The sequence below is a fragment of the Salvelinus fontinalis genome, chromosome 37, assembly GCF_029448725.1.
Source record: "Salvelinus fontinalis isolate EN_2023a chromosome 37, ASM2944872v1, whole genome shotgun sequence".
In the NCBI taxonomy this organism is placed as follows: Eukaryota; Metazoa; Chordata; class Actinopteri; order Salmoniformes; family Salmonidae; genus Salvelinus; species Salvelinus fontinalis.
In genome coordinates, this window is record NC_074701.1 from 5,810,593 (window position 1) to 5,835,900 (window position 25,308).

The 25,308-nt window shown below is 46.8% G+C and overlaps 1 protein-coding gene across 2 annotated transcripts in view; it reads right to left on the bottom strand.

Annotated features, from left to right (window-relative positions):
* lmbrd1 (LMBR1 domain containing 1) overlaps positions 1-25,308 on the bottom strand; it is a 212,046-nt gene that overhangs the window by 38,236 nt on the left and 148,502 nt on the right. Inside the window, exons 12-15 of one of the 2 annotated variants that reach the window (XM_055901726.1) lie at positions 24,472-24,574; positions 14,749-14,853; positions 13,578-13,727; positions 9,879-9,945 (exon numbers count right to left, since the gene is read on the bottom strand). In XM_055901726.1, the coding sequence (XP_055757701.1) occupies positions 9,879-9,945; positions 13,578-13,727; positions 14,749-14,853; positions 24,472-24,574 (425 nt within the window). The remainder of the gene's footprint in view (positions 1-9,878; positions 9,946-13,577; positions 13,728-14,748; positions 14,854-24,471; positions 24,575-25,308) is intronic. The other variant, XM_055901724.1, reaches the window with a different exon arrangement.

The following is a 25,308-nucleotide window of genomic DNA, read 5'->3' on the forward strand; positions in this document are numbered from 1 at the left end:
ACCTGATGTGGAGCCAGCCTAGCCAGCTGCTGCTCCAGTACATAACCTGATGTAGAGCCAGCCTAGCCAGCTGCCACTACAGTACATAACCTGATGTAGAGCCAGCCTAGCCAGCTGCTACTACAGTACATAACCTGATGTGGAGCCAGCCTAGCCAGCTGCTGCTACAGTACATAACCTGATGTGGAGCCAGCCTAGCCAGCTGCTACTACAGTGTATAACCTGATGTGGAGCCAGCCTAGCCAGCTGCTACTACAGTACAGTACCTGATGTGGAGCCAGCTGCTACTACAGTACATAACCTGATGTGGAGCCAGCCTAGCCAGCTGCTGCTACAGTACATAACCTGATGTGGAGCCAGCCTAGCCAGCTGCTACTACAGTGCATAACCTGATGTGGAGCCAGCCTAACCAGCTGCTACTACAGTACATAACCTGATGTGGAGCCAGCTGCTGCTATAGTACATAACCTGATGTGGAGCCAGCCTAGCCAGCTGCTACTACAGTACATAACCTGATGTGGAGCCAGCCTAGCCAGCTGCTACTACAGTACATAACCTGATGTGGAGCCAGCTGCTACTACAGTACATAAGCTGATGTGGAGCCAGCCTAGCCAGCTGCTGCTACAGTACATAACCTGATGTGGAGCCAGCCTAGCCAGCTGCTGCTACAGTACATAACCTGATGTGGAGCCAGCTGCTACTACAGTACATAACCTGATGTGGAGCCAGCCTAGTCAGCTGCTGCTACAGTACATAACCTGATGTGGAGCCAGCCTAGCCAGCTGCTACTACAGTACATAACCTGATGTGGAGCCAGCTGCTACTACAGTACATAACCTGATGTGGAGCCAGCCTAGCCAGCTGCTGCTACAGTACATAACCTGATGTGGAGCCAGCCTAGCCAGCTGCTACTACAGTACATAACCTGATGGGGAGCCAGCTGCTACTAGAGCACATAACCTGATGTGGAGCCAGCTGCTACTACAGTACATAACCTGATGTGGAGCCAGCCTAGCCAGCTGCTACTACAGTACATAACCTGATGTGGAGCCAGCCTAGCCAGCTGCTACTACAGTACATAACCTGATGTGGAGCCAGCTGCTACTACAGTACATAACCTGATGTGGAGCCAGCCTAGCCAGCTGCTACTACAGTACATAACCTGATGTGGAGCCAGCCTAGCCAGCTGCTGCTACAGTACATAACCTGATGTGGAGCCAGCTGCTACTACAGTACATAACCTGATGTGGAGCCAGCTGCTACTACAGTACATAACCTGATGTGGAGCCAGCCTAGCCAGCTGCTGCTACAGTACATAACCTGATGTGGAGCCAGCCTAGCCAGCTGCTGCTACAGTACATAACCTGATGTGGAGCCAGCTGCTACTACAGTACATAACCTGATGTGGAGCCAGCTGCTACTACAGTACATAACATGATGTGGAGCCAGCTGCTACTACAGTACATAACCTGATGTGGAGCCAGCTGCTACTACAGTGCATAACCTGATGTGGAGGCAGCTGCTACTACAGTACATAACCTGATGTGGAGCCAGCCTAGCCAGCTGCTGCTACAGTACATAACCTGATGTGGAGCCAGCCTAGCCAGCTGCTGCTACAGTACATAACCTGATGTGGAGCCAGCTGCTGCTACTACAGTACATAACCTGATGTGGAGCCAGCCTAGCCAGATGCTGCTATAGTACATAACCTGATGTGGAGCCAGCCTAGACAGCTGCTGCTACAGTACATAACCTGATGTGGAGCCAGCCTAGCCAGCTGCTACTACAGTACATAACCTGATGTGGAGCCAGCCTAGCCAGCTGCTGCTACAGTACATAACCTGATGTGGAGCCAGCTGCTACTACAGTACATAACCTGATGTGGAGCCAGCTGCTACTACAGTACATAACCTGATGTGGAGCCAGCCTAACCAGCTGCTACTACAGCACATAACCTGATGTGGAGCCAGCTGCTGCTACAGTACATAACCTGATGTGGAGCCAGCTGCTGCTACAGTACATAACCTGATGTGGAGCCAGCCTAGCCAGCTGCTACTACAGTACATTACCTGATGTGGAGCCAGCCTAGCCAGCTGCTGCTACAGTACATAACCTGATGTGGAGCCAGCCTAACCAGCTGCTACTACAGCACATAACCTGATGTGGAGCCAGCTGCTGCTACAGTACATAACCTGATGTGGAGCCAGCTGCTGCTACAGTACATAACCTGATGTGGAGCCAGCCTAGCCAGCTGCTACTACAGTACATTACCTGATGTGGAGCCAGCCTAGCCAGCTGCTGCTACAGTACATAACCTGATGTGGAGCCAGCCTAGCCAGCTGCTACTACAGTACATAACCTGATGTGGAGCCAGCTGCTGCTACAGTACATAACCTGATGTAGAGCCAGCCTGGCCAGCTGCTAACTACAGTACATAACCTGATGTGGAGCCAGCCTAGCCAGCTGCTGCTACAGTACATAACCTGATGTGGAGCCAGCTGCTACTACAGTACATAACCTGATGTGGAGCCAGCTGCTACTACCGTACATAACCTGATGTGGAGCCAGCTGCTGCTACAGTACATAACCTGATGTGGAGCCAGCCTAGCCAGCTGCTACTGCAGTACATAACCTGATGTGGAGCCAGCCTAGCCAGCTGCTGCTACAGTACATAACCTGATGTGGAGCCAGCCTAGCCAGCTGCTGCTACAGTACATAACCTGATGTGGAGCCAGCTGCTGCTACAGTACATAACCTGATGTGGAGCCAGCCTAACCAGCTGCTGCTACAGTACATAACCTGATGTGGAGCCAGCTGCTGCTACTACAGTACATAACCTGATGTGGAGCCAGCTGCTACTACAGTACATAACCTGATGTGGAGCCAGCCTAGCCAGCTGCTACTACAGTACATAACCTGATGTGGAGCCAGCTGCTACTACAGTACATAACCTGATGTGGAGCCAGCCTAGCCAGCTGCTACTACAGTACATAACCTGATGTGGAGCCAGCCTAGCCAGCTGCTGCTACAGTACATAACCTGATGTGGAGCCAGCCTAGCCAGCTGCTACTACAGTACATAACCTGATGTGGAGCCAGCTGCTGCTACAGTACATAACCTGATGTGGAGCCAGCCTAGCCAGCTGCTGCTACAGTACATAACCTGATGTGGATCCAGCCTAGCCAGCTGCTGCTACAGTACATAACCTGATGTGGAGCCAGCTGCTGCTACAGTACATAACCTGATGTGGAGCCAGCCTAACCAGCTGCTACTACAGCACATAACCTGATGTGGAGCCAGCTGCTGCTACAGTACATAACCTGATGTGGAGCCAGCTGCTGCTACAGTACATAACCTGATGTGGAGCCAGCCTAACCAGCTGCTACTACAGTACATAACCTGATGTGGAGCCAGCCTAGCCAGCTGCTGCTACAGTACATAACCTGATGTGGAGCCAGCCTAACCAGCTGCTACTACAGTACATAACCTGATGTGGAGCCAGCCTAACCAGCTGCTGCTACAGTACATAACCTAATGTGGAGCCAGCTGCTGCTACTACAGTACATAACCTGATGTGGAGCCAGCTGCTACTACAGTACATAACCTGATGTGGAGCCAGCCTAGCCAGCTGCTACTACAGTACATAACCTGATGTGGAGCCAGCTGCTACTACAGTACATAACCTGATGTGGAGCCAGCCTAGCCAGCTGCTACTACAGTACATAACCTGATGTGGAGCCAGCCTAGCCAGCTGCTGCTACAGTACATAACCTGATGTGGAGCCAGCCTATCCAGCTGCTACTACAGTACATAACCTGATGTGGAGCCAGCTGCTGCTACAGTACATAACCTGATGTGGAGCCAGCCTAGCCAGCTGCTGCTACAGTACATAACCTGATGTGGATCCAGCCTAGCCAGCTGCTGCTACAGTACATAACCTGATGTGGAGCCAGCTGCTGCTACAGTACATAACCTGATGTGGAGCCAGCCTAACCAGCTGCTACTACAGCACATAACCTGATGTGGAGCCAGCTGCTGCTACAGTACATAACCTGATGTGGAGCCAGCTGCTGCTACAGTACATAACCTGATGTGGAGCCAGCCTAACCAGCTGCTACTACAGTACATAACCTGATGTGGAGCCAGCCTAGCCAGCTGCTGCTACAGTACATAACCTGATGTGGAGCCAGCCTAACCAGCTGCTACTACAGTACATAACCTGATGTGGAGCCAGCCTAACCAGCTGCTGCTACAGTACATAACCTGATGTGGAGCCAGCTGCTGCTACTACAGTACATAACCTGATGTGGAGCCAGCTGCTACTACAGTACATAACCTGATGTGGAGCCAGCCTAGCCAGCTGCTACTACAGTACATAACCTGATGTGGAGCCAGCTGCTACTACAGTACATAACCTGATGTGGAGCCAGCCTAGCCAGCTGCTACTACAGTACATAACCTGATGTGGAGCCAGCCTAGCCAGCTGCTGCTACAGTACATAACCTGATGTGGAGCCAGCCTATCCAGCTGCTACTACAGTACATAACCTGATGTGGAGCCAGCTGCTGCTACAGTACATAACCTGATGTGGAGCCAGCCTAGCCAGCTGCTGCTACAGTACATAACCTGATGTGGATCCAGCCTAGCCAGCTGCTGCTACAGTACATAACCTGATGTGGAGCCAGCTGCTGCTACAGTACATAACCTGATGTGGAGCCAGCCTAACCAGCTGCTACTACAGCACATAACCTGATGTGGAGCCAGCTGCTGCTACAGTACATAACCTGATGTGGAGCCAGCTGCTGCTACAGTACATAACCTGATGTGGAGCCAGCCTAACCAGCTGCTACTACAGTACATAACCTGATGTGGAGCCAGCCTAGCCAGCTGCTGCTACAGTACATAACCTGATGTGGAGCCAGCCTAGCCAGCTGCTGCTGGGCAGTGCTAAACAACACTTTGCTAACAGTTTGCGTTGTGCTGCTATGGTCTCTTTTTTGTTTGTTTGTGTGTTTGTGTGTTTGTGTGTGTGTGTCTTTATCCAGATACTGCTGGTGGGCGGCGAGGGAGGGATGGTTACAGAGTGTGACCACAGATGGGAGAAGGCCAAACCCACACAAACAGATTGGGAGGCTGTGATATCTGGCAAGCGGAGGGTGAAAAATAGCGTCGGTTTAAACTGTGAAGTCGACTGGAGAAGGATTGATTTGTGGTAACCCCGCAGAGCAACTTCTGTGCAGCAGATTGATGCTTCATTGTGAGAGACAGGAAGCCCGAACTGAATCCAAAATTCACATGATACTGTATTCACTAACAAGTCAAACTGGGTCCAAGAGTCACATGATACTGTATTCACTAACAAGTCAAACTGGGTCCAAGAGTCACATGATACTGTATTCACTAACAAGTCAAACTGGGTCCAAGAGTCACATGATACTGTATTCACTAACAAGTCAAACTGGATCCAAGAGTCACATGATACTGTATTCACTAACAAGTCAAACTGGATCCAAGAGTCACATGATGCTGTATTCACTAACAAGTCAAACTGGATCCAAGAGTCACATGATACTGTATTCACTAACAAGTCAAACTGGGTCCAAGATTCAAATACTATATTCCTCACTAACAAGTCAAACTGGGTCCAAGAGTCACATGATACTGTATTCACTAACAAGTCAAACTGGGTCCAAGATTCAAATACTATATTCCTCACTAACAAGGGAGATGCATGTTCTGTGCTGCCTCTGTGGCCAATACTTAAGATTCTCTCTCTCTCTCTCTCTCTCTCTCTCTCTCTCTCTCTCTCTCTCTCTCTCTCTCTCTCTCTCTCTCTCTCTCTCTCTCTCTCTCTCTCTCTCTCTCTCTCTCTCTCTCTCTCTCTCTCTCTCTCTCTCTCTCTCTCTCTCTCTCTCTCTCTCTCTCTCTCTCTCTCTCTCTCTCTCTCTCTCTCTCTCTCTCTCTCTCTCTCTCTCTCTCTCTCTCTCTCTCTCTCGTTGGTTCACTGAGAGAAGAACTGTCTTCAATGCATTATGAAAGCTTGGTTGTCTCTCTCTCGTTCACTGACATATTGACAGTAGCTACATATTCCCAGCTCAGTTTAATTATAATTCCAGCGCTACATATGAGTGCCCTCCTCTGGATGTCTTGGGCCAAAAGGACAACCCAAGTCATCCAAGCATTACATTCCTCGCTCCCTTTAAAGGCTTCCTATAGGCCTTCTGTGAAATCCCAAAACGGCAAACCTTCTGTCAAATTAAGTAATTACATGATTATGTAAAAGGTCTGTTGTTTGAGAAATCATAGATTAATCCGTAATGTAGTGATATGAATACGTACTCATCTGTTATGTAACACCTTCAGGAAGTATTCACACCCCTTGACTTATTAAACATTTTGTTGTGTTACTGCCTGAATTGAAAATTGATTAAATATATATATTTTATACATAATAGCCCATCATGAAAACATGTTTTTAGAAATGTTTGCACATTTATTGAAAATGAAATACAGACATATCTGATTTACATAAGTATTCACACCCCTGAGTCAATACATGTTAGAATCACCATTGGCTGTGATTACAGCAGTGAGTCTTTCTGGGAGAGATTACAGCTGTGAGACTCTAAGAGCTTTGCACACCTGGATTGTGCAATATTTGCACATTATTATTTTTACAGTTCTTCAAGCTCTGTCAAGTTGGTTGCTGATCACTGCTGGAGAGCCATATTCAAGTCTTGCCATAGATTTTCAAGCCGATTTAAGTCAAAACTATAACTAGGCCACTCAACGTTGTCTCAGTAAGCAACTCCAATGTATATTTGGCCTTGTGTTTCAGGTTATTGTCCTGCTGAAAGGTTCATTTGTCTCCCAGTGTCTGGTGGAAAGCAGAATGAACAAGGTTTTCTTCTAGGATTTTGCCTGTGCTAAGCTCTATTATTTTCTTTTTTTTAATCCTAAAAAACTCATACCCATAATCTGATGCAGTCACCACCATGCTTAAGAAAATGAGCATTGTACTTTGCCACATTTTTGCGACAGTTCTTTGCCGTTTTACTTGACTTTTTTTGCAAACAGGAAGCATGTTTTGGAATATTTTTATTCTGTACAGGCTTCTTTCTTTTCACACTGTCATTTAGGTTAGTATTGTGGAGTAACTACAATGTTGTTGATCCATCCTCAGTTTTCTCCATTAAACTCTGTAACTGTTTTAAAGTCACCTTTGGCCTCATGGTGAAATCCCTGAGCCGTTTCCTTCCTCTCAGGCAGCTGAGTTAGGAAGGACGTCTGTATCTTTGTAGTGACTGGGTGTATTATGCGACACGTGAAGCACATGTTCACTCCTTAACATATTAAGGCTTGCCAGAACAAAGGGGTTGAATCCTTCTTGACTCAAGACATTTCAGCTTTTCATTTGTAATTCATTTGTAGAAATGTCAAAAAACATAATTCTTCTTTGACATTATGGAGTATTGTGTGTAGGCCAAAGACACAAACTCTAAATGTAATCCATTTTAAATTCAGGCTGTAACAACAAAATGTGGGAAAAGTCAAGGGAAGTGAACACTTCCTGAAGGCACTATATGTCTGGTTACTAATCTATTAGCTAATTACACTGTCACGTGATACACTAGATTGACCTCAATGACACAAACACACACACACACACTTTGTAGTTAATTGCTCGTTTGCTTTTGGACTGACTTTTAACATTGTAATGACTTGTTTTCATTATGCACAAGCTAATATATCAGAGGTCGCAAAATAACAAAAACAACAGCCGACTGGTATGTTTGTTGGCGGTTGATTTGACAAATCTACATGAGCTCTAATCTAAAATCATTCTAATTTCAGTTGGTGCAACCCACCCAGTGTGGGTTAACGATAGCCATGACTTCAACTCCACTAGACCACTGTATCCAAACCTCTCACCCTGCGAGCCACCTGCACCAGCTCAGAGCTTCTTTCCTTTCAGCCTCTCTGATGGGGGTTTATTTTGTACTGACTAAAAACAGTCAACTGCTGATTTGGAGTGAAGAGGTGTCTGACAGTGGTAGACATTACAACTCCAACTTCTCAGAAGTACTGTATCCCCACATCTCTCCCTCTGAGCCACCTTAGTCCCTGAGCACTTCCTCTCAAAGGTGGAAAACACATTTCCCTCTTCCAGTCAAAGTGCATGCACCCCCCCTACCCCGCAACACACTCACATTTCAGTCCATTCCTTTCCTCATTAGATTTCAACACCTTTCTCTCCATGGTCACCCGGCCTGACAATGTTCTTGGTGAATCTCTATACTCTCCTCCTGTCCTCTAAACATCTCCCTCTCAGAGGCTACCTCCCAAATGGAATCATATTCCCTATATATAACTCAACTCTGGACCTCCAAGCCAGTTCCACTGAGTTTTTTCATTGTTCCCCTCTAAACAGGAACTGATTTAGACCTGGGACACCAGGTGGGTGATTCCCCTCTAATCAGGGACTGATTTAGACCTGGGACACCAGGTGGGTGATTCCCCTCTAATCAGGGACTGATTTAGACTTGGGACACCAGGTGGGTGATTCCCCTCTAATCAGGGACTGATTTAGACCTGGGACACCAGGTGGGTGATTCTCCTCTAATCAGGGACTGATTTAGACCTGGGACACCAGGTGGGTGATTCCCCTCTAATCAGGGACTGATTTAGACCTGGGACACCAGGTGGGTGATTCCCCTCTAATCAGGGACTGATTTAGACCTGGGACTCCAGGTGGGTGATTCCCCTCTAATCAGGGACTGATTTAGACCTGGGACACCAGGTGGGTGATTCCCCTCTAATCAGGGACTGATTTAGACCTGGGACACCAGGTGGGTGATTCCCCTCTAATCAGGGACTGATTTAGACCTGGGACACCAGGTGGGTGATTCCCCTCTAATCAGGGACTGATTTAGACCTGGGACACCAGGTGGGTGATTCCCCTCTAATCAGGGACTGATTTAGACCTGGGACACCAGGTGGGTGCAATTCATTATCAGGTAGAACAGAAAACCCCGCAGGCTCCGGACCTCGTAGGGTAACAGTTGAATACCCCTGCCCTATATAGTGCACTCTCTGTCTAATGTAGTGCACTACGTAAGGAATAGGGTGCCATTTGGGAAACATACACTATCTAAGACAGGCCCGCTCTGCCTGGAGCATTAGGCAGGATGAATAAATGCATGTGATCCAGCTCGCTGGAATAGGAGTGATGCATATTCCCGTTTGTGTCTGCATGGCTGACTTCACCGTAGTAACTGTTGAGGAGGCTAGGAGGCCATGGAATCCATCAGTAAATACTTGTCCTTGATATGAATTCATCTTGGTTGAATAATGAATGATACCGAAGAAGGTCTTGTGTACCACTGTTGGGCATGAGGATAACTCGCCTCTACACCACCATCTCTTTGTTCTGTGTCCAAAATGCCACCCCAGTCCTTATTTAGTGCAATACTTTTGACCAAGGCCCATGGTAGAAAGTAGTGCACTAAATAGGGAATAGGGTGCCATTTGGGACATAGCCCTTTTGTGCGATATTAAACATTGATCATATATTCTAATGTGTTTATTATATATTACACGCTTCCTTCTTTATCTCGAGTCTTCTCTCCTCTGATGGACTGGTAGGTCTCTACGTGTGGGAAAAATATAGCATCTTGCTGTACTGCTAGAGATAGTCTTTCTGTGTGTGTGTGTGTGTGTGTGTGTGTGTGTGTGTGTGTGTGTGTGTGTGTGTGTGTGTGTGTGTGTGTGTGTGTGTGTGTGTGTGTGTGTGTGTGTGTGTGTGTGTGTGTGTGTGTGTGTGCGTGTGTGTGTGTGTGTGTGTCAGTGTACGTGGTGTGTGTAGCTGGCAGTCTTACCTTGAGGTGCGTTGGCATCGCAGGTCTTCGTAGTCCAAGTGGTATTATTCCCTAGTGGCATCGGGCTCTGATCGAACACACAAAAAAAGGCATGTTTCTCTTCTCCATAGCAAACAGAGTATCCAGTACTGTTTGTTTGCTATAATATGAAGGATGTGCACTTAAACTAACTAAGCGTACACAGTTTTCCATTCAACTCAACTGCAATCCAGAAAATAAAACATGTATGGTCATCATTGTGTTCCACCAAGGTGTGTAGCTAAGGCAGCTAATGCGGCTATTGAGGCTAATGCGACTAATGAGCCTAATGAGGCTAAAGCAGCTAATGTAGCTAATGTGGCTAATGTAGCTAATGAGGCTAAGGCAGCTAATGTAGTTAATACACTAATGTAGCTAATGAGGCTAAGGCAGCTAATGTAGTTAATACAATAACTGTCCGTTATCATATTTTGTTGTGCTGCCATTTACATTTAAAAGCACATGTTTATCCTTCAACCAATCATGAACCAAAGCCAAGTTTATGTCCATGACAATTGGCCAATACCCCAGACAATACAACAACAACAGCAGGACATAACCATTATGAAGGAGAAACAAAGAACTGGAACAATAGAGAGATTCAAATAAAAAGGAATGGCAGCTGTTTACCAGACCAAAATACATTTCACTGTCAGTACTATACATTATATCCATCAATTTAGAAGGATTTAACCAAACATCACTCCTTCAGGAGGATTCAGGAGAATATAACCCTCACTCCTTCAGGAGGATTCAGGAGAATGGAACCCTCACTCCTTCAGAAGGATGGAACCCTCACTCCTTCAGGAGGATTCAGGAGAATGGAACCCTCACTCCTTCAGGAGGATTCAGGAGAATGGAACCCTCAGTCCTTCAGGAGGATGGAACCCTCACTCCTTCAGGAGGATGGAACCCTCACTCCTTCAGGAGGATGGAACCCTCACTCCTTCAGGAGGATGGAACCCTCACTCCTTCAGGAGGATGGAACCCTCACTCCTTCAGGAGGATTCAGGAGAATGGAACCCTCACTCCTTCAGGAGGATGGAACCCTCACTCCTTCAGGATGATTCAGGAGGATGGAACCCTCACTCCTTCAGGATGATTCAGGAGGATGGAACCCTCACTCCTTCAGGATGATTCAGGAGGATGGAACCCTCACTCCTTCAGGAGGATTCAGGAGAATGGAACCCTCAGTCCTTCAGGAGGATTCAGGAGAATGGAACCCTCAGTCCTTCAGGAGGATTCAGGAGAATGGAACCCTCACTCCTTCAGGAGAATGGAACCCTCACTCCTTCAGGAGGATGGAACCCTCACTCCTCCAGGAGGATGGAACCCTCACTCCGTTAGGAGGATTCAGGAGGACGGAACCGTCACTCCTTCAGGAGGATTCGGGAGGACGGAACCCTCACTCCTTCAGGAGGATTCAGGAGGACGGAACCCTCACTCCTTCAGGAGGATTCAGGAGAACGGAACCCTCACTCCTTCAGGAGGATTCAGGAGAACGGAACCCTCACTCCTTCAGGAGGATTCAGGAGAACGGAACCCTCACTCCTTCAGGAGGATTCAGGAGGATGGAACCCTCACTCCTTCAGGAGGATTCAGGAGAATGTAACCCTCATTCCTTCAGGAGGATTCAGGAGAATGTAACCCTCATTCCTTCAGAAGGATTCAGGCGAATGTAACCCTCACTCCTTTAGAAGGATTCAGGAGAATGGAACCCTCACTCCTTCAGGAGGATTCAGGAGGATGGAACCCTCACTCCTTCAGGAGGATTCAGGAGAATGGAACCCTCACTCCTTCAGGAGGATTCAGGAGAATGGAACCCTCAGTCCTTCAGGAGGATGGAACCCTCACTCCTTCAGGAGGCTTCAGGAGAATGGAACCCTCACTCCTTCAGGAGGATTCAGGAGAATGGAACCCTCAGTCCTTCAGGAGGATGGAACCCTCACTCCTTCAGGAGAATGGAACCCTCACTCCTTCAGGAGGATGGAACCCTCACTCCTTCAGGAGGATGGAACCCTCACTCCTTCAGGAGGATGGAACCCTCACTCCTTCAGGAGAATGGAACCCTCACTCCTTCAGGAGGATGGAACCCTCACTCCTTCAGGAGGATGGAACCCTCACTCCTTCAGGAGGATTCAGGAGAATGGAACCCTCAGTCCTTCAGGAGGATGGAACCCTCACTCCTTCAGGATGATTCAGGAGGATGGAACCCTCACTCCTTCAGGATGATTCAGGAGGATGGAACCCTCACTCCTTCAGGAGGATTCAGGAGGATGGAACCCTCACTCCTTCAGGAGGATTCAGGAGAATGGAACCCTCAGTCCTTCAGGAGGATTCAGGAGAATGGAACCCTCAGTCCTTCAGGAGGATTCAGGAGAATGGAACCCTCACTCCTTCAGGAGAATGGAACCCTCACTCCTTCAGGAGGATGGAACCCTCACTCCTCCAGGAGGATGGAACCCTCACTCCGTTAGGAGGATTCAGGAGGACGGAACCGTCACTCCTTCAGGAGGATTCGGGAGGACGGAACCCTCACTCCTTCAGGAGGATTCAGGAGGACGGAACCCTCACTCCTTCAGGAGGATTCAGGAGAACGGAACCCTCACTCCTTCAGGAGGATTCAGGAGAACGGAACCCTCACTCCTTCAGGAGGATTCAGGAGGATGGAACCCTCACTCCTTCAGGAGGATTCAGGAGAATGTAACCCTCATTCCTTCAGGAGGATTCAGGAGAATGTAACCCTCATTCCTTCAGAAGGATTCAGGCGAATGTAACCCTCACTCCTTTAGAAGGATTCAGGAGAATGGAACCCTCACTCCTTCAGGAGGATTCAGGAGGATGGAACCCTCACTCCTTCAGGAGGATTCAGGAGGATGGAACCCTAACTCCTTCAGGAGGATTCAGGAGAATGGAACCCTCACTCCTTCAGGAGGATTCAGGAGAATGGAACCCTCACTCCTTCAGGAGGATTCAGGAGAATGGAACCCTCACTCCTTCAGGATGATTCAGGAGGATGGAACCCTCACTCCTTCAGGAGGATTCAGGAGAATGGAACCCTCATCCTTCCGGAGGATTCAGGAGGATGGAACCCTCACTCCTCACTCCTTCAGAGTTTGTTGGATTTAATCCACCCAAATTGACAGTGAAACCTAAATGGAAGAATGTTAGAGCAGGGCTCAAGTTATAAATCCCCTTGTTCCCTGCTCCAATGGATCAGAAGGAGATGATGGTATTAAGGACAGAGAGAGATGATGAATGAGGCTGGGTATAGAGGTGAACAGTATTGGTGTGCGTGTGTGATGTGGATTTACGCTCATTAAAATATCTTTCCTTAGAGTTCTAACATTATTAATGACTTTCATTTTTACACAAGATATGACCCCCCCCCCCACACACACACACTCTCAACCCCCCCCCCCCACACTCTCAACCCCCCCACCTCCTCCCCAGACACTCACCCCCCCCCCCCCCCTCAACCCCCCCCCCCCCCCCCCCCCCACACACACACACACACACCCTCCCCAGACACCCCCAACCCCTCCCTAGATCCCCCAAACACACCCCCAGCCCCTCCGAGGTCCCCCCACCCCTTCTCCAGATCCCCAAACACACACCCACCCCACACACCCCCACCAGACCCCCCAGACACACCCAGGCCACCCCCACACAGCAGCTCACCTGCAGCAGGTAGTTCTGGCTACCGTACATGACGTACTGCGGGGCCAGGCTGTAGATCATGAAGCTGGTGTGAAGGACAATCAGCAGTAGAATCATGCAGAGGAAGAGGAGGGCCTGGGGACGGGTTCTCTTGGGTCTGATCTTGTACAGCTGTCATACAACACATTACAGTTAGATTAGTATGTCTGCTGTCAGACAACACATTACAGTTAGATTAGTATGTCTGCTGTCAGACAACAATTACAGTTAGATTAGTATGTCTGCTGTCAGACAACACATTACAGTTAGATTAGTACGTCTGCTGTCAGACAACACATTACAGTTAGATTAGTATGTCTGCTGTCAGACAACAATTACAGTTAGATTAGTACGTCTACTGTCAGACAACTCATTACAGTTCATGATTACGTCTGCCGTCAGTTAGGCGATTACGTCTGCCGTCAGTTAGGCGATTACGTCTGCCGTCAGTTAGGCGATTACGTCTGCCGTCAGTTAGGCGATTACGTCTGCCGTCAGTTAGGCGATTACGTCTGCCGTCAGTTAGGCGATTACGTCTGCCGTCAGTTAGGCGATTACGTCTGCCGTCAGTTAGGCGATTACGTCTGCCGTCAGTTAGGCGATTACGTCTGCCGTCAGTTAGGCGATTACGTCTGCCGTCAGTTAGGCGATTACGTCTGCCGTCAGTTAGGAGATTACGTCTGCCGTCAGTTAGGAGATTACGTCTGCCGTCAGTTAGGAGATTACGTCTGCTGTCAGTTAGGTGAGTCTGCCGTCAGTTAGGTGAGTCTGCCGTCAGTTAGGTGATTACGTCTGCTGTCAGTTAGATTAGTATGTCTTCCAGCTAGTTAAAAACAACAGAGAATGTCTCCTAGGAAGTTATAGAGAGACAGGAAACATGCAGTTATAGATAGTATGTCTTCCAGCTAGTTAAAAACAACAGAGAATGTCTCCTAGGAAGTCAGAGAGACAGGAAACATGCAGTTATAGATAGTATGTCTGAAAGATAATCGTGGAGAAACAGCGAAAGCAGGTTCATCTACCACACATAGATGTAGCAATGAGATGAGACATAATGATACAAATCTTCTATTATGTGATTAGTCTATGAACGGGCGAGTGTGTGTGTGTGCCTAGGTGTGTGTGTGTGTGTGTGTGTGTGTGGGGAGCTGACCCGTATCCAGAAGAACCAGATGCCCATGTTCCTGATGCCGGCCATGGACGTGAATACAAAGTACATGGTGATGACAGTGATCAGGACATAATCCAACGGGAACACCTGGGAGACATCAGGTCAAAGGTTAGAGAGAGAGACACCGAGAGACAGAGAGAGAGAGAGACATAGAGAGAGAGAAACAGAGAGACAGTGTGATAGCTCCCAACTCATTCCTCTTCAACAGAGCATCATCCCAATATCCACACACACACAGAGCTGTGTTGAGATGAGGCAATTAGCAGCAGTAGTCTGCTATACTGTAACACTCTGTCCTGGTAGTAGTCTGCTGTACTGTAACACTGTCCTGGTAGTAGTCTGCTGTACTGTAACACTGTCCTGGTAGTAGTCTGCTGTACTGTAACACTCTGTCCTGGTAGTAGTCTGCTGTACTGTAACACTGTCCTGGTAGTAGTCTGCTGTACTGTAACACTCTGTCCTGGTAGTAGTCTGCTGTACTGTAACACTGTCCTGGTAGTAGTCTGCTGTACTGTAACACTCTGTCCTGGTAGTAGTCTGCTGTACTGTAACACTCTGTCCTGGTAGTAGTCTGCTGTACTGTAACACTCTGTCCTGGTAGTAGTCTGCTGTACTGTAACTCTGTCCTGGCAGTAGTCTGCTGTACTGTAACACTCTGTCCTGGTAGTAGTCTGCTGTACTGTAACACTCTGTCCTGGTAGTAGTCTGCTGTACTGTAACACTCTGTCCTGGTAGTAGTCTGCTGTACTGTAACACTGTCCTGGCAGTAGTCTGCTGTACTGTAACACTCTGTCCTGGTAGTAGTCTGCTGTACTGTAACACTGTCCTGGTAGTAGTCTGCTGTACTGTAACACTCTGTCCTGGTAGTAGTCTGCTGTACTGTAACACTGTCCTGGTAGTAGTCTGCTGTACTGTAACACTCTGTCCTGGTAGTAGTCTGCTGTACTGTAACACTCTGTCCTGGTAGTAGTCTGCTGTACTGTAACACTCTGTCCTGGTAGTAGTCTGCTGTACTGTAACACTCTGTCCTGGTAGTAGTCTGCTGTACTGTAACACTCTGTCCTGGTAGTAGTCTGCTGTACTGTAACACTCTGTCCTGGTAGTAGTCTGCTGTACTGTAACACTGTCCTGGTAGTAGTCTGCTGTACTGTAACACTCTGTCCTGGTAGTAGTCTGCTGTACTGTAACACTCTGTCCTGGTAGTAGTCTGCTGTACTGTAACACTCTGTCCTGGTAGTAGTCTGCTATACTGTAACACTCTGTCCTGGTAGTAGTCTGCTGTACTGTAACACTGTCCTGGTAGTAGTCTGCTATACTGTAACACTCTGTCCTGGTAGTAGTCTGCTGTACTGTAACACTGTCCTGGTAGTAGTCTGCTGGACTGTAACACTCTGTCCTGGTAGTAGTCTGCTGTACTGTAACACTCTGTCCTGGTAGTAGTCTGCTGTACTGTAACACTGTCCTGGTAGTAGTCTGCTGTACTGTAACACTGTCCTGGTAGTAGTCTGCTGTAATGTAACACTCTGTCCTGGCAGTAGTCTGCTGTACTGTAACACTCTGTCCTGGTAGTAGTCTGCTGTACTGTAACACTCTGTCCTGGCAGTAGTCTGCTGTACTGTAACACTCTGTCCTGGTAGTAGTCTGCTGTACTGTAACACTCTGTCCTGGTAGTAGTCTGCTGTAATGTAACACTCTGTCCTGGTAGTAGTCTGCTGTACTGTAACACTCTGTCCTGGCAGTAGTCTGCTGTACTGTAACACTCTGTCCTGGCAGTAGTCTGCTATACTGTAACACTCTGTCCTGGTAGTAGTCTGCTGTACTGTAACACTCTGTCCTGGCAGTAGTCTGCTGTACTGTAACACTGTCCTGGTAGTAGTCTGCTGTACTGTAACACTCTGTCCTGGTAGTAGTCTGCTGTACTGTAACACTCTGTCCTGGTAGTAGTCTGCTGTACTGTAACACTCTGTCCTGGTAGTAGTCTGCAGTACTGTAACACTCTGTCCTGGTAGTAGTCTGCTGTACTGTAACTCTGTCCTGGTAGTAGTCTGCTGTACTGTAACACTCTGTCCTGGTAGTAGTCTGCTGTACTGTAACTCTGTCCTGGTAGTAGTCTGCTGTACTGTAACACTGTCCTGGTAGTAGTCTGCTGTACTGTAACACTGTCCTGGTAGTAGTCTGCTATACTGTAACACTCTGTCCTGGTAGTAGTCTGCTGTACTGTAACACTCTGTCCTGGTAGTAGTCTGCTGTACTGTAACACTCTGTCCTGGTAGTAGTCTGCTGTACTGTAACACTGTCCTGGTAGTAGTCTGCTGTACTGTAACACTGTCCTGGTAGTAGTCTGCTGTACTGTAACACTCTGTCCTGGTAGTAGTCTGCTGTACTGTAACACTCTGTCCTGGTAGTAGTCTGCTGTACTGTAACACTCTGTCCTGGTAGTAGTCTGCTGGACTGTAACACTCTGTCCTGGTAGTAGTCTGCTGTACTGTAACACTGTCCTGGTAGTAGTCTGCTGTACTGTAACACTCTGTCCTGGTAGTAGTCTGCTGTACTGTAACACTGTCCTGGTAGTAGTCTGCTGTACTGTAACACTGTCCTGGTAGTAGTCTGCTGTACTGTAACACTGTCCTGGTAGTAGTCTGCTGTACTGTAACACTCTGTCCTGGTAGTAGTCTGCTGTACTGTAACACTCTGTCCTGGCAGTAGCCTGCTGTACTGTAACACTCTGTCCTGGTAGTAGTCTGCTGTACTGTAACACTCTGTCCTGGTGGTAGTCTGCTGTACCTTAACACTCTGTCCTGGTAGTAGTCTGCTGTACTGTAACACTCTGTCCTGGTAGTAGTCTGCTGTACTGTAACACTGTCCTGGTAGTAGTCTGCTGTACTGTAACACTCTGTCCTGGTAGTAGTCTGCTGTACTGTAACACTGTCCTGGTAGTAGTCTGCTGTACTGTAACACTCTGTCCTGGTAGTAGTCTGCTGTACTGTAACACTCTGTCCTGGTAGTAGTCTGCTGTACTGTAACACTGTCCTGGTAGTAGTCTGCTGTACCTTAACACTCTGTCCTGGTAGTAGTCTGCTGTACTGTAACACTCTGTCCTGGTAGTAGTCTGCTATACTGTAACACTCTGTCCTGGTAGTAGTCTGCTGTACTGTAACACTGTCCTGGTAGTAGTCTGCTGTACTGTAACACTGTCCTGGTAGTAGTCTGCTGTACTGTAACACTCTGTCCTGGTAGTAGTCTGCTGTACTGTAACACTGTCCTGGCAGTAGTCTGCTGTACTGTAACACTCTGTCCTGGTAGTAGTCTGCTGTACTGTAACACTCTGTCCTGGTAGTAGTCTGCTGTACTGTAACACTGTCCTGGTAGTAGTCTGCTGTACTGTAACACTCTGTCCTGGTAGTAGTCTGCTGTACTGTAACACTCTGTCCTGGTAGTAGTCTGCTGTACTGTAACACTGTCCTGGTAGTAGTCTGCTGTACTGTAACACTCTGTCCTGGCAGTAGTCTGCTGTACTGTAACACTCTGTCCTGGTAGTAGTCTGCTGTACTGTAACACTCTGTCCTGGTAGTAGTCTGCTGTACTGTAACACTGTCCTGGTAGTAGTCTGCTGTACCGTAACACTCTGTCCTGGCAGTAGTCTGCTGTACTGTAACACTCTGTCCTGGAAGTAGTCTGCTGTACCGTAACACTCTGTCCTGGCCCATTAATCCTCAGAGGTATAGTCAAGTCAATAGAGAGTGTTGAAATGCGAGGTGTGTATGTGTGTCAAGTGTTGTTTCTCCAAAAGCATACTACCGTGCTCCGAGTACGCACATTGGAGCATGAGAGGGTCGGAGTAGAAGTCCAAATCAAAGTATGTGAAACGGAGCACGGACGGCACTTCTCTAATGTGTACTCCGTGTGTACATATTTTGAAGCATCCATCCATGCAAGCTTCAACAGAAAGTATGCAAAGAAATAGGACGCAACCAACATAGAAAATAACAAAAAAAAAATATTTATAGCAACGGTAGTCATTCTTTGAGCTGAAGCGAGAGAAAATAAACTCAGACTTTGGACTGTAACGTTTCCTATTCACATCTCATATGTTGCCTGACTACAATATTTTATCTTGATACGTTAATAAATACATGCTGTGTTAATTTTGGAATGTTTACCTGCCTACAATACCCACTGTAGTGTGCGTAGGTCGCAAGCCCATAGTAAGTCAATAGGGCTAACTAGCTACTAGTACTGAAAGCTACCCACGAAGAATTGACATTTACCATGCATAACATTAGTTTTAGGTAATTTTTGCTTGTTAAAGTATCTGGGTTAGCTACATTATTATGATTCACATACAGCTAGCTGATAGTTATGAAGTAAAACGCTTGCTTTGTCTACATCTTGTTTGGTCTCTATTGATGCCATTTTCCTGGCTGGAAAAAGGGTCAGTGAATGGGAAGGTGCAGCGTGAGGTAATACAGTAGGGGGAGTGCTGCTCGGCGTGAGGTAATACAGTAGGGGGAGTGCTGCTCAGCATGAGGTAATACCGTAGTGGGAGTGCTGATCAGCGTGAGGTAATACAGTAGGGGGAGTGCTGCTCAGCGTGAGGTAATACAGTAGGGGGAGTGCTGCTCAGCGTGAGGTAATACAGTAGGGGGAGTGCTACTCAGCGTGAGGTAATACAGTAGGGGGAGGGCTGCTCAGCGTGAGGTAATACAGTAGGGGGAGTGCTGCTCAGCGTGAGGTAATACAGTAGGGGGAGTGCTGCTCAGCGTGAGGTAATACAGTAGGGGGAGTGCTGCTCAGCGTGAGGTAATACAGTAGGGGGAGTGCTGCTCAGCGTGAGGTAATACAGTAGGGGGAGTGCTGCTCGGCGTGAGGTAATACAGTAGGGGGAGTGCTGCTCAGCGTGAGGTAATACAGTAGGGGGAGTGCTGCTCAGCGTGAGGTAATACAGTAGGGGGAGTGCTGCTCAGCGTGAGGTAATACAGTAGGGGGAGTGCTGCTCAGCGTGAGGTAATACAGTAGGGGGAGTGCTGCTCAGCGTGAGGTAATACAGTAGGGGGAGTGCTGCTCAGCGTGAGGTAATACAGTAGGGGGAGTGCTGCTCGGCGTGAGGTAATACAGTAGGGGGAGTGCTGCTCAGCGTGAGGTAATACAGTAGGGGGAGTGCTGCTCAGCGTGAGGTAATACAGTAGGGGGAGTGCTGCTCAGCGTGAGGTAATACAGTAGGGGGAGTGCTGCTCAGCGTGAGGTAATACAGTAGGGGGAGTGCTGCTCAGTGTGAGGTAATACAGTAGGGGGAGTGCTGCTCAGCGTGAGGTAATACAGTAGGGGGAGTGCTGCTCAGCGTGAGGTAATACAGTAGGGGGAGTGCTGCTCGGCGTGAGGTAATACAGTAGGGGGAGTGCTGCTCAGCGTGAGGTAATACAGTAGGGGGAGTGCTGCTCGGCGTGAGGTAATACAGTAGGGGGAGTGCTGCTCAGCGTGAGGTAATACAGTAGGGGGAGTGCTGCTCAGCGTGAGGTAATACAGTAGGGGGAGTGCTGCTCAGCGTGAGGTAATACAGCAGGGGTAGTGCTTCTCAAATGGAATGTTTCATGTATTTTCCAGAACCTCGCGCTCACAGGAACGTCCTCAGAGAATGCACTCGAAGCATGGTAGTATGGAGCATGGTAGTATGGAGCATGATAGTATACATAGAGAAACACTGTAGGTGTGTGTGTGTGTGTCTAGGTGTGTGTTCGCTTCAGTGGGTCGCTCAAAAAATAATAATACATTTAAAAGTTTTGTGGGTGGAAAACTCTTTGAAAGTCATGCTGACGGAAAATGACTGTCCAATAAGTTGCTTTTGCTGCACGTCACTGTGGAGGAAATGTTAATGCCTGGCACTTTGGCAGCTTTACACTCATAACTCCTACTGGGCTTGACATGCATTTTAAATAGTAGGATACACTGTGACCTTTACAATTCCCATCATCAGATCCTCCTACAAACTAATCAGGGGCTGGATTATCTCAAATAGCAGCCTATGCTCTATATACAGTTGAAGTCGGAAGTTTACATTCACCTTAGCCAAATACATTTAAACTCAGTTTTTCACAATTCCCGACATTTAATCCCAGTAAAGATTCCCTGTTTTAGGTCAGTTAGGATCACCACTTTATTTTAGGAATGTGAAATGTCAGAATAATAGTAGAGAAAATGATGTATTTCAGCGTTTATTTCTTTTATCACATTAGAAGTGGGTCAGAAGTTTACATACACTCAATTAGTATTTGGTAGCATTGCTCGCACATGCGTTTTCAGTTCTGCCCACACATTTTCTATAGGGTTGAGGACAGGGCTTTGTGATGGCCATTCCAAAACCTTTACTTTGTGTTCCGTAAGCCATTTTGCCACAACTTTGGAAGTTTGTTTGGGGTCATTGTTCATCTGGATGACCCATTTGCGACCAAGCTTTAACTTCCTGACTGATGTTTTGAGATGTTGCTTCAATATATCCACATCATTTTCCATCCTCATGACACCATCTATTTTGTGAAGTGCACCAGTCTCTCCTGCAGCAAAGCACCCCCACAACATGATGCTGCCACCCCCATGCTTCACGGTTGGGATGGTGTTCTTCGGCTTGCAAGCCTCTCCCTTTTTCCTCCAAACATAACGATGGTCATTATGCCCAAACAGTTCTATTTTTGTTTCATCAGACCAGAAGACATTTCTCCAAAAAGTACGATCTTTGTCCCCATGTGCAGTTGCAAACCGTAGTCTAGCTTTTTTATGGCGGTTTTGGAGCAGTGGCTTCTTCCTTGCTGAGCGGCCTTTCAGGTTATGTCAATATAGGAATCATTCTACTGTGGATATAGATAATTTTGTACCCGTTTCCTCCAGCATCTTCACAAGGTCCTTTGCTGTTGTTCTGGGATTTATTTGCACTATTCGCACCAAAGCACGTTCATCTCTAGGAGACAGAACGCATCTCCTTCCTGAGCGGTATGACGGCTACATGGTCCCATGGTGTTTATACTTGCGTACTATTGTTTGTACAGATGAATGTGGTACCTTCAGGCGTTTGGAAATTGCTCCCAAGGATGAACCAGACTTGTGGAGGTCTACAATGTTTTTTTCTGAGTTCTTGGCTGATTTCTTTTGAGTTTCCCATGATGTCAAGCAAAGAGGCACTGAGTTTGAAGGTAGGCCTTGAAATACATCCACAGGTACACTTCCAATTGACTCAAATTATGTCAATTAGCCTATCAGAAGCTTCTAAAGCCATGACACCATTTTCTGGAATTTTCCTAGCTGTTTTAAGGCACAGTCAACTTAGAGTATGTAAACTTCTGACCCACTGGAATTGTGATACAGTGAATTATAAGTGAAATAATCTGTCTGTAAACAATTGTTGGAAATATTACTTGTATCATGTACAAAGTAAATGTCCTAACCGACTTGACAAAACTATAGTTTGTTAACAAGAAATTTGTGGAGTGGTTAAAAAACGACCTAAGTGTATGTAAACTTCCGACTTCAACTGTATTTCGACAACTCTCTCTCCCTCCCTCTATCTCTCAAAAGTAGTGCACTATGTTGGGATTAGGAACCCAGGGTTTTGGTCATTCACATCACAGAGAAGACATTATGAATACGCCAGTAATGTGGTGGTGATTATTCTCCTTCGCCATGGGTCCTGGGGGAATAATATATTTTAATTAAAGTATCCTACTCTAATTGCAGAAATCAATGGCCAGGACATCTCTCTGACTGTGTCCTAAATGGCACCATAGGGATCTTGTCAAAAGCAGTGCACTATATAGGGAATGGAGTGCCATTTGGGACCCATGCTCTCTTTAATACTTCTTGATCTAATTAGCTGATTTGAGAACGATGACGTAGGGTGGCTATGGAACGATTATATACCAAGGCACCGGAACACTTACCATTCCACAACTAACATCAAGTTAAAGTAAAATACATTGAACTACTCATTTAATCTCTACCGAGCCACTTACCATTCCACAACTAACATCAAGTTAGAGTAAAATACATTGAACTACTCATTTAAATCTCTACCGAGCCACTTACCATTCCACTACTAACATCAAGTTAAAGTAAAATACATTGAACTACTAATTTAAATCTCTACCGAGCCACTTACCATTCCACACTGATGATAAAGTAAGTTCTAAAAGTAATGTAAAATGGCCTGGAAAATGGCATGTACTTAATAATGTATTATTATGGTAAAAGATACTGCTTGACCCCGTGTGACCTGTACTGTTTTAGTAATATAATTCATTATTGTAGATAATACGAGATCGACAAAAATTATGAACATTATCCCACTGAGGCCAATGGCATGGAACATTATCCCACTGAGACCAACGCATGGAACATTATCCAACTGAGGCCAACGGCATGGAACATTATCCCACTGAGGCCAACGGCATGGAACATTATCCCACTGAGGCCAATGGCATGGAACATTATCCCACTGAGACCAACGCATGGAACATTATCCAACTGAGGCCAACGGCATGGAACATTATCCCACTGAGGCCAACGGCATGGAACATTATCCCACTGAGACCAACGGCATGGAACATTATCCCACTGAGACCAACGGCATGGAGCATTATCCCACTGAGACCAACGGCATGGAGCATTATCCCACTGAGACCAACGCATGGAACATTATCCCACTGAGGCCAACGGCATGGAACATTATCCCACTGAGGCCAACGGCATGGGACATTATCCCACTGAGGTCAACGGCATGGAACATTATCCCACTGAGGCCAACGGCATGGAACATTATCCCACTGAGACCAACGCATGGAACATTATCCAACTGAGGCCAACGGCATGGAACATTATCCAACTGAGGCCAACGGCATGGAACATTATCCCACTGAGGCCAACGGCATGGAACATTATCCCACTGAGACCAACGGCATGGAACATTATCCCACTGAGGCTAACGGCATGGAACATTATCCCACTGAGACCAACGACATGGAACATTATCCCACTGAGGCCAACGGCATGGAACATTATCCCACTGAGGCCAACGGCATGGAGCATTATCCCACTGAGGCCAACGGCATGGAGCATTATCCCACTGAGACCAACGACATGGAACATTATCCCACTGAGGCCAACGGCATGGAGCATTATCCCACTGAGACCAACGACATGGAACATTATCCCACTGAGGCCAACGGCATGGAACATTATCCCACTGAGGCCAACGGCATGGAACATTATCCCACTGAGGCCAACGGCATGGAACATTATCCCACTGAGGCCAACGGCATGGAACATTATCCCACTGAGGCCAACGGCATGGAACATTATCCCACTGAGGCCAACGGCATGGAACATTATCCCACTGAGGCCAACGGCATGGAACATTATCCCACTGAGGCCAACGGCATGGAACATTATCCCACTGATGCCAACGGCATGGAGCATTATCCCACTGATGCCAAAGGCTTGAAACATTATCCCACTGATGCCAACGGCTTGAAACATTATCCCACTTTAAGGAAAGAGGGGCTTCAGTATACTCAAAGGCTGCGTGCAGACACACATGGCATACACATATACACACACAAACACTTAAACCTTTTGTCATTTAGCAGACGTTCTTATTCAGAGCGACTTACAGTAAGTGCATTCATCTACACACACACACACACACACACACACAGTACTCACAGGCTGTAGAGTCAGCAGGAGTTCATTCAGAGGGTTGGTGAGGTTGGTGCCAAACACCATGAAGCCAGAACTGATGCCAGCAGAGTGAAGAGCTTTGTCCAAACTGCAGAACAGAACAGACTAGTTTAGTTCTCTTCCAAGGAAATGATTGTTCACAGGCGCGTACATTCACAGACACAAACCATTTAACATTAGTTAAACAGCATGTTACTATAACAGACACAAACCATTTCACATTAACACGATGTTACTAAAACAGACACAAACCATTTCACATTAAACAACACGCTACTATAACAGACACAAACCATTTCACATTAAACAACACGTTACTATAACAGACACAAACCATTTCACATTAACATCACGTTACTAAAACAGACACAAACCATTTAACATTAGTTAAACATCACGTTACTAAAACAGACACAAACCATTTAACATTAGTTAAACATCACGTTACTATAACAGACACAAACCATTTCACATTAACATCACGTTACTAAAACAGACACAAACCATTTAACATTAGTTAAACAACACGTTACTATAACAGACACAAACCATTTCACATTAGTTAAACAGCACGTTACTATAACAGACACAAACCATTTAACATTAACATCACGTTACTATAACAGACACAAACCATTTAACATTAGTTAAACAGCACGTTACTATAACAGACACAAACCATTTAACATTAGTTAAACAGCACGTTACTATAACAGACACAAACCATTTAACATTAACAGCACGTTACTATAACAGACACAAACCATTTAACATTAAACAACACGTTACTATAACAGACACAAACCATTTAACATTAACAAC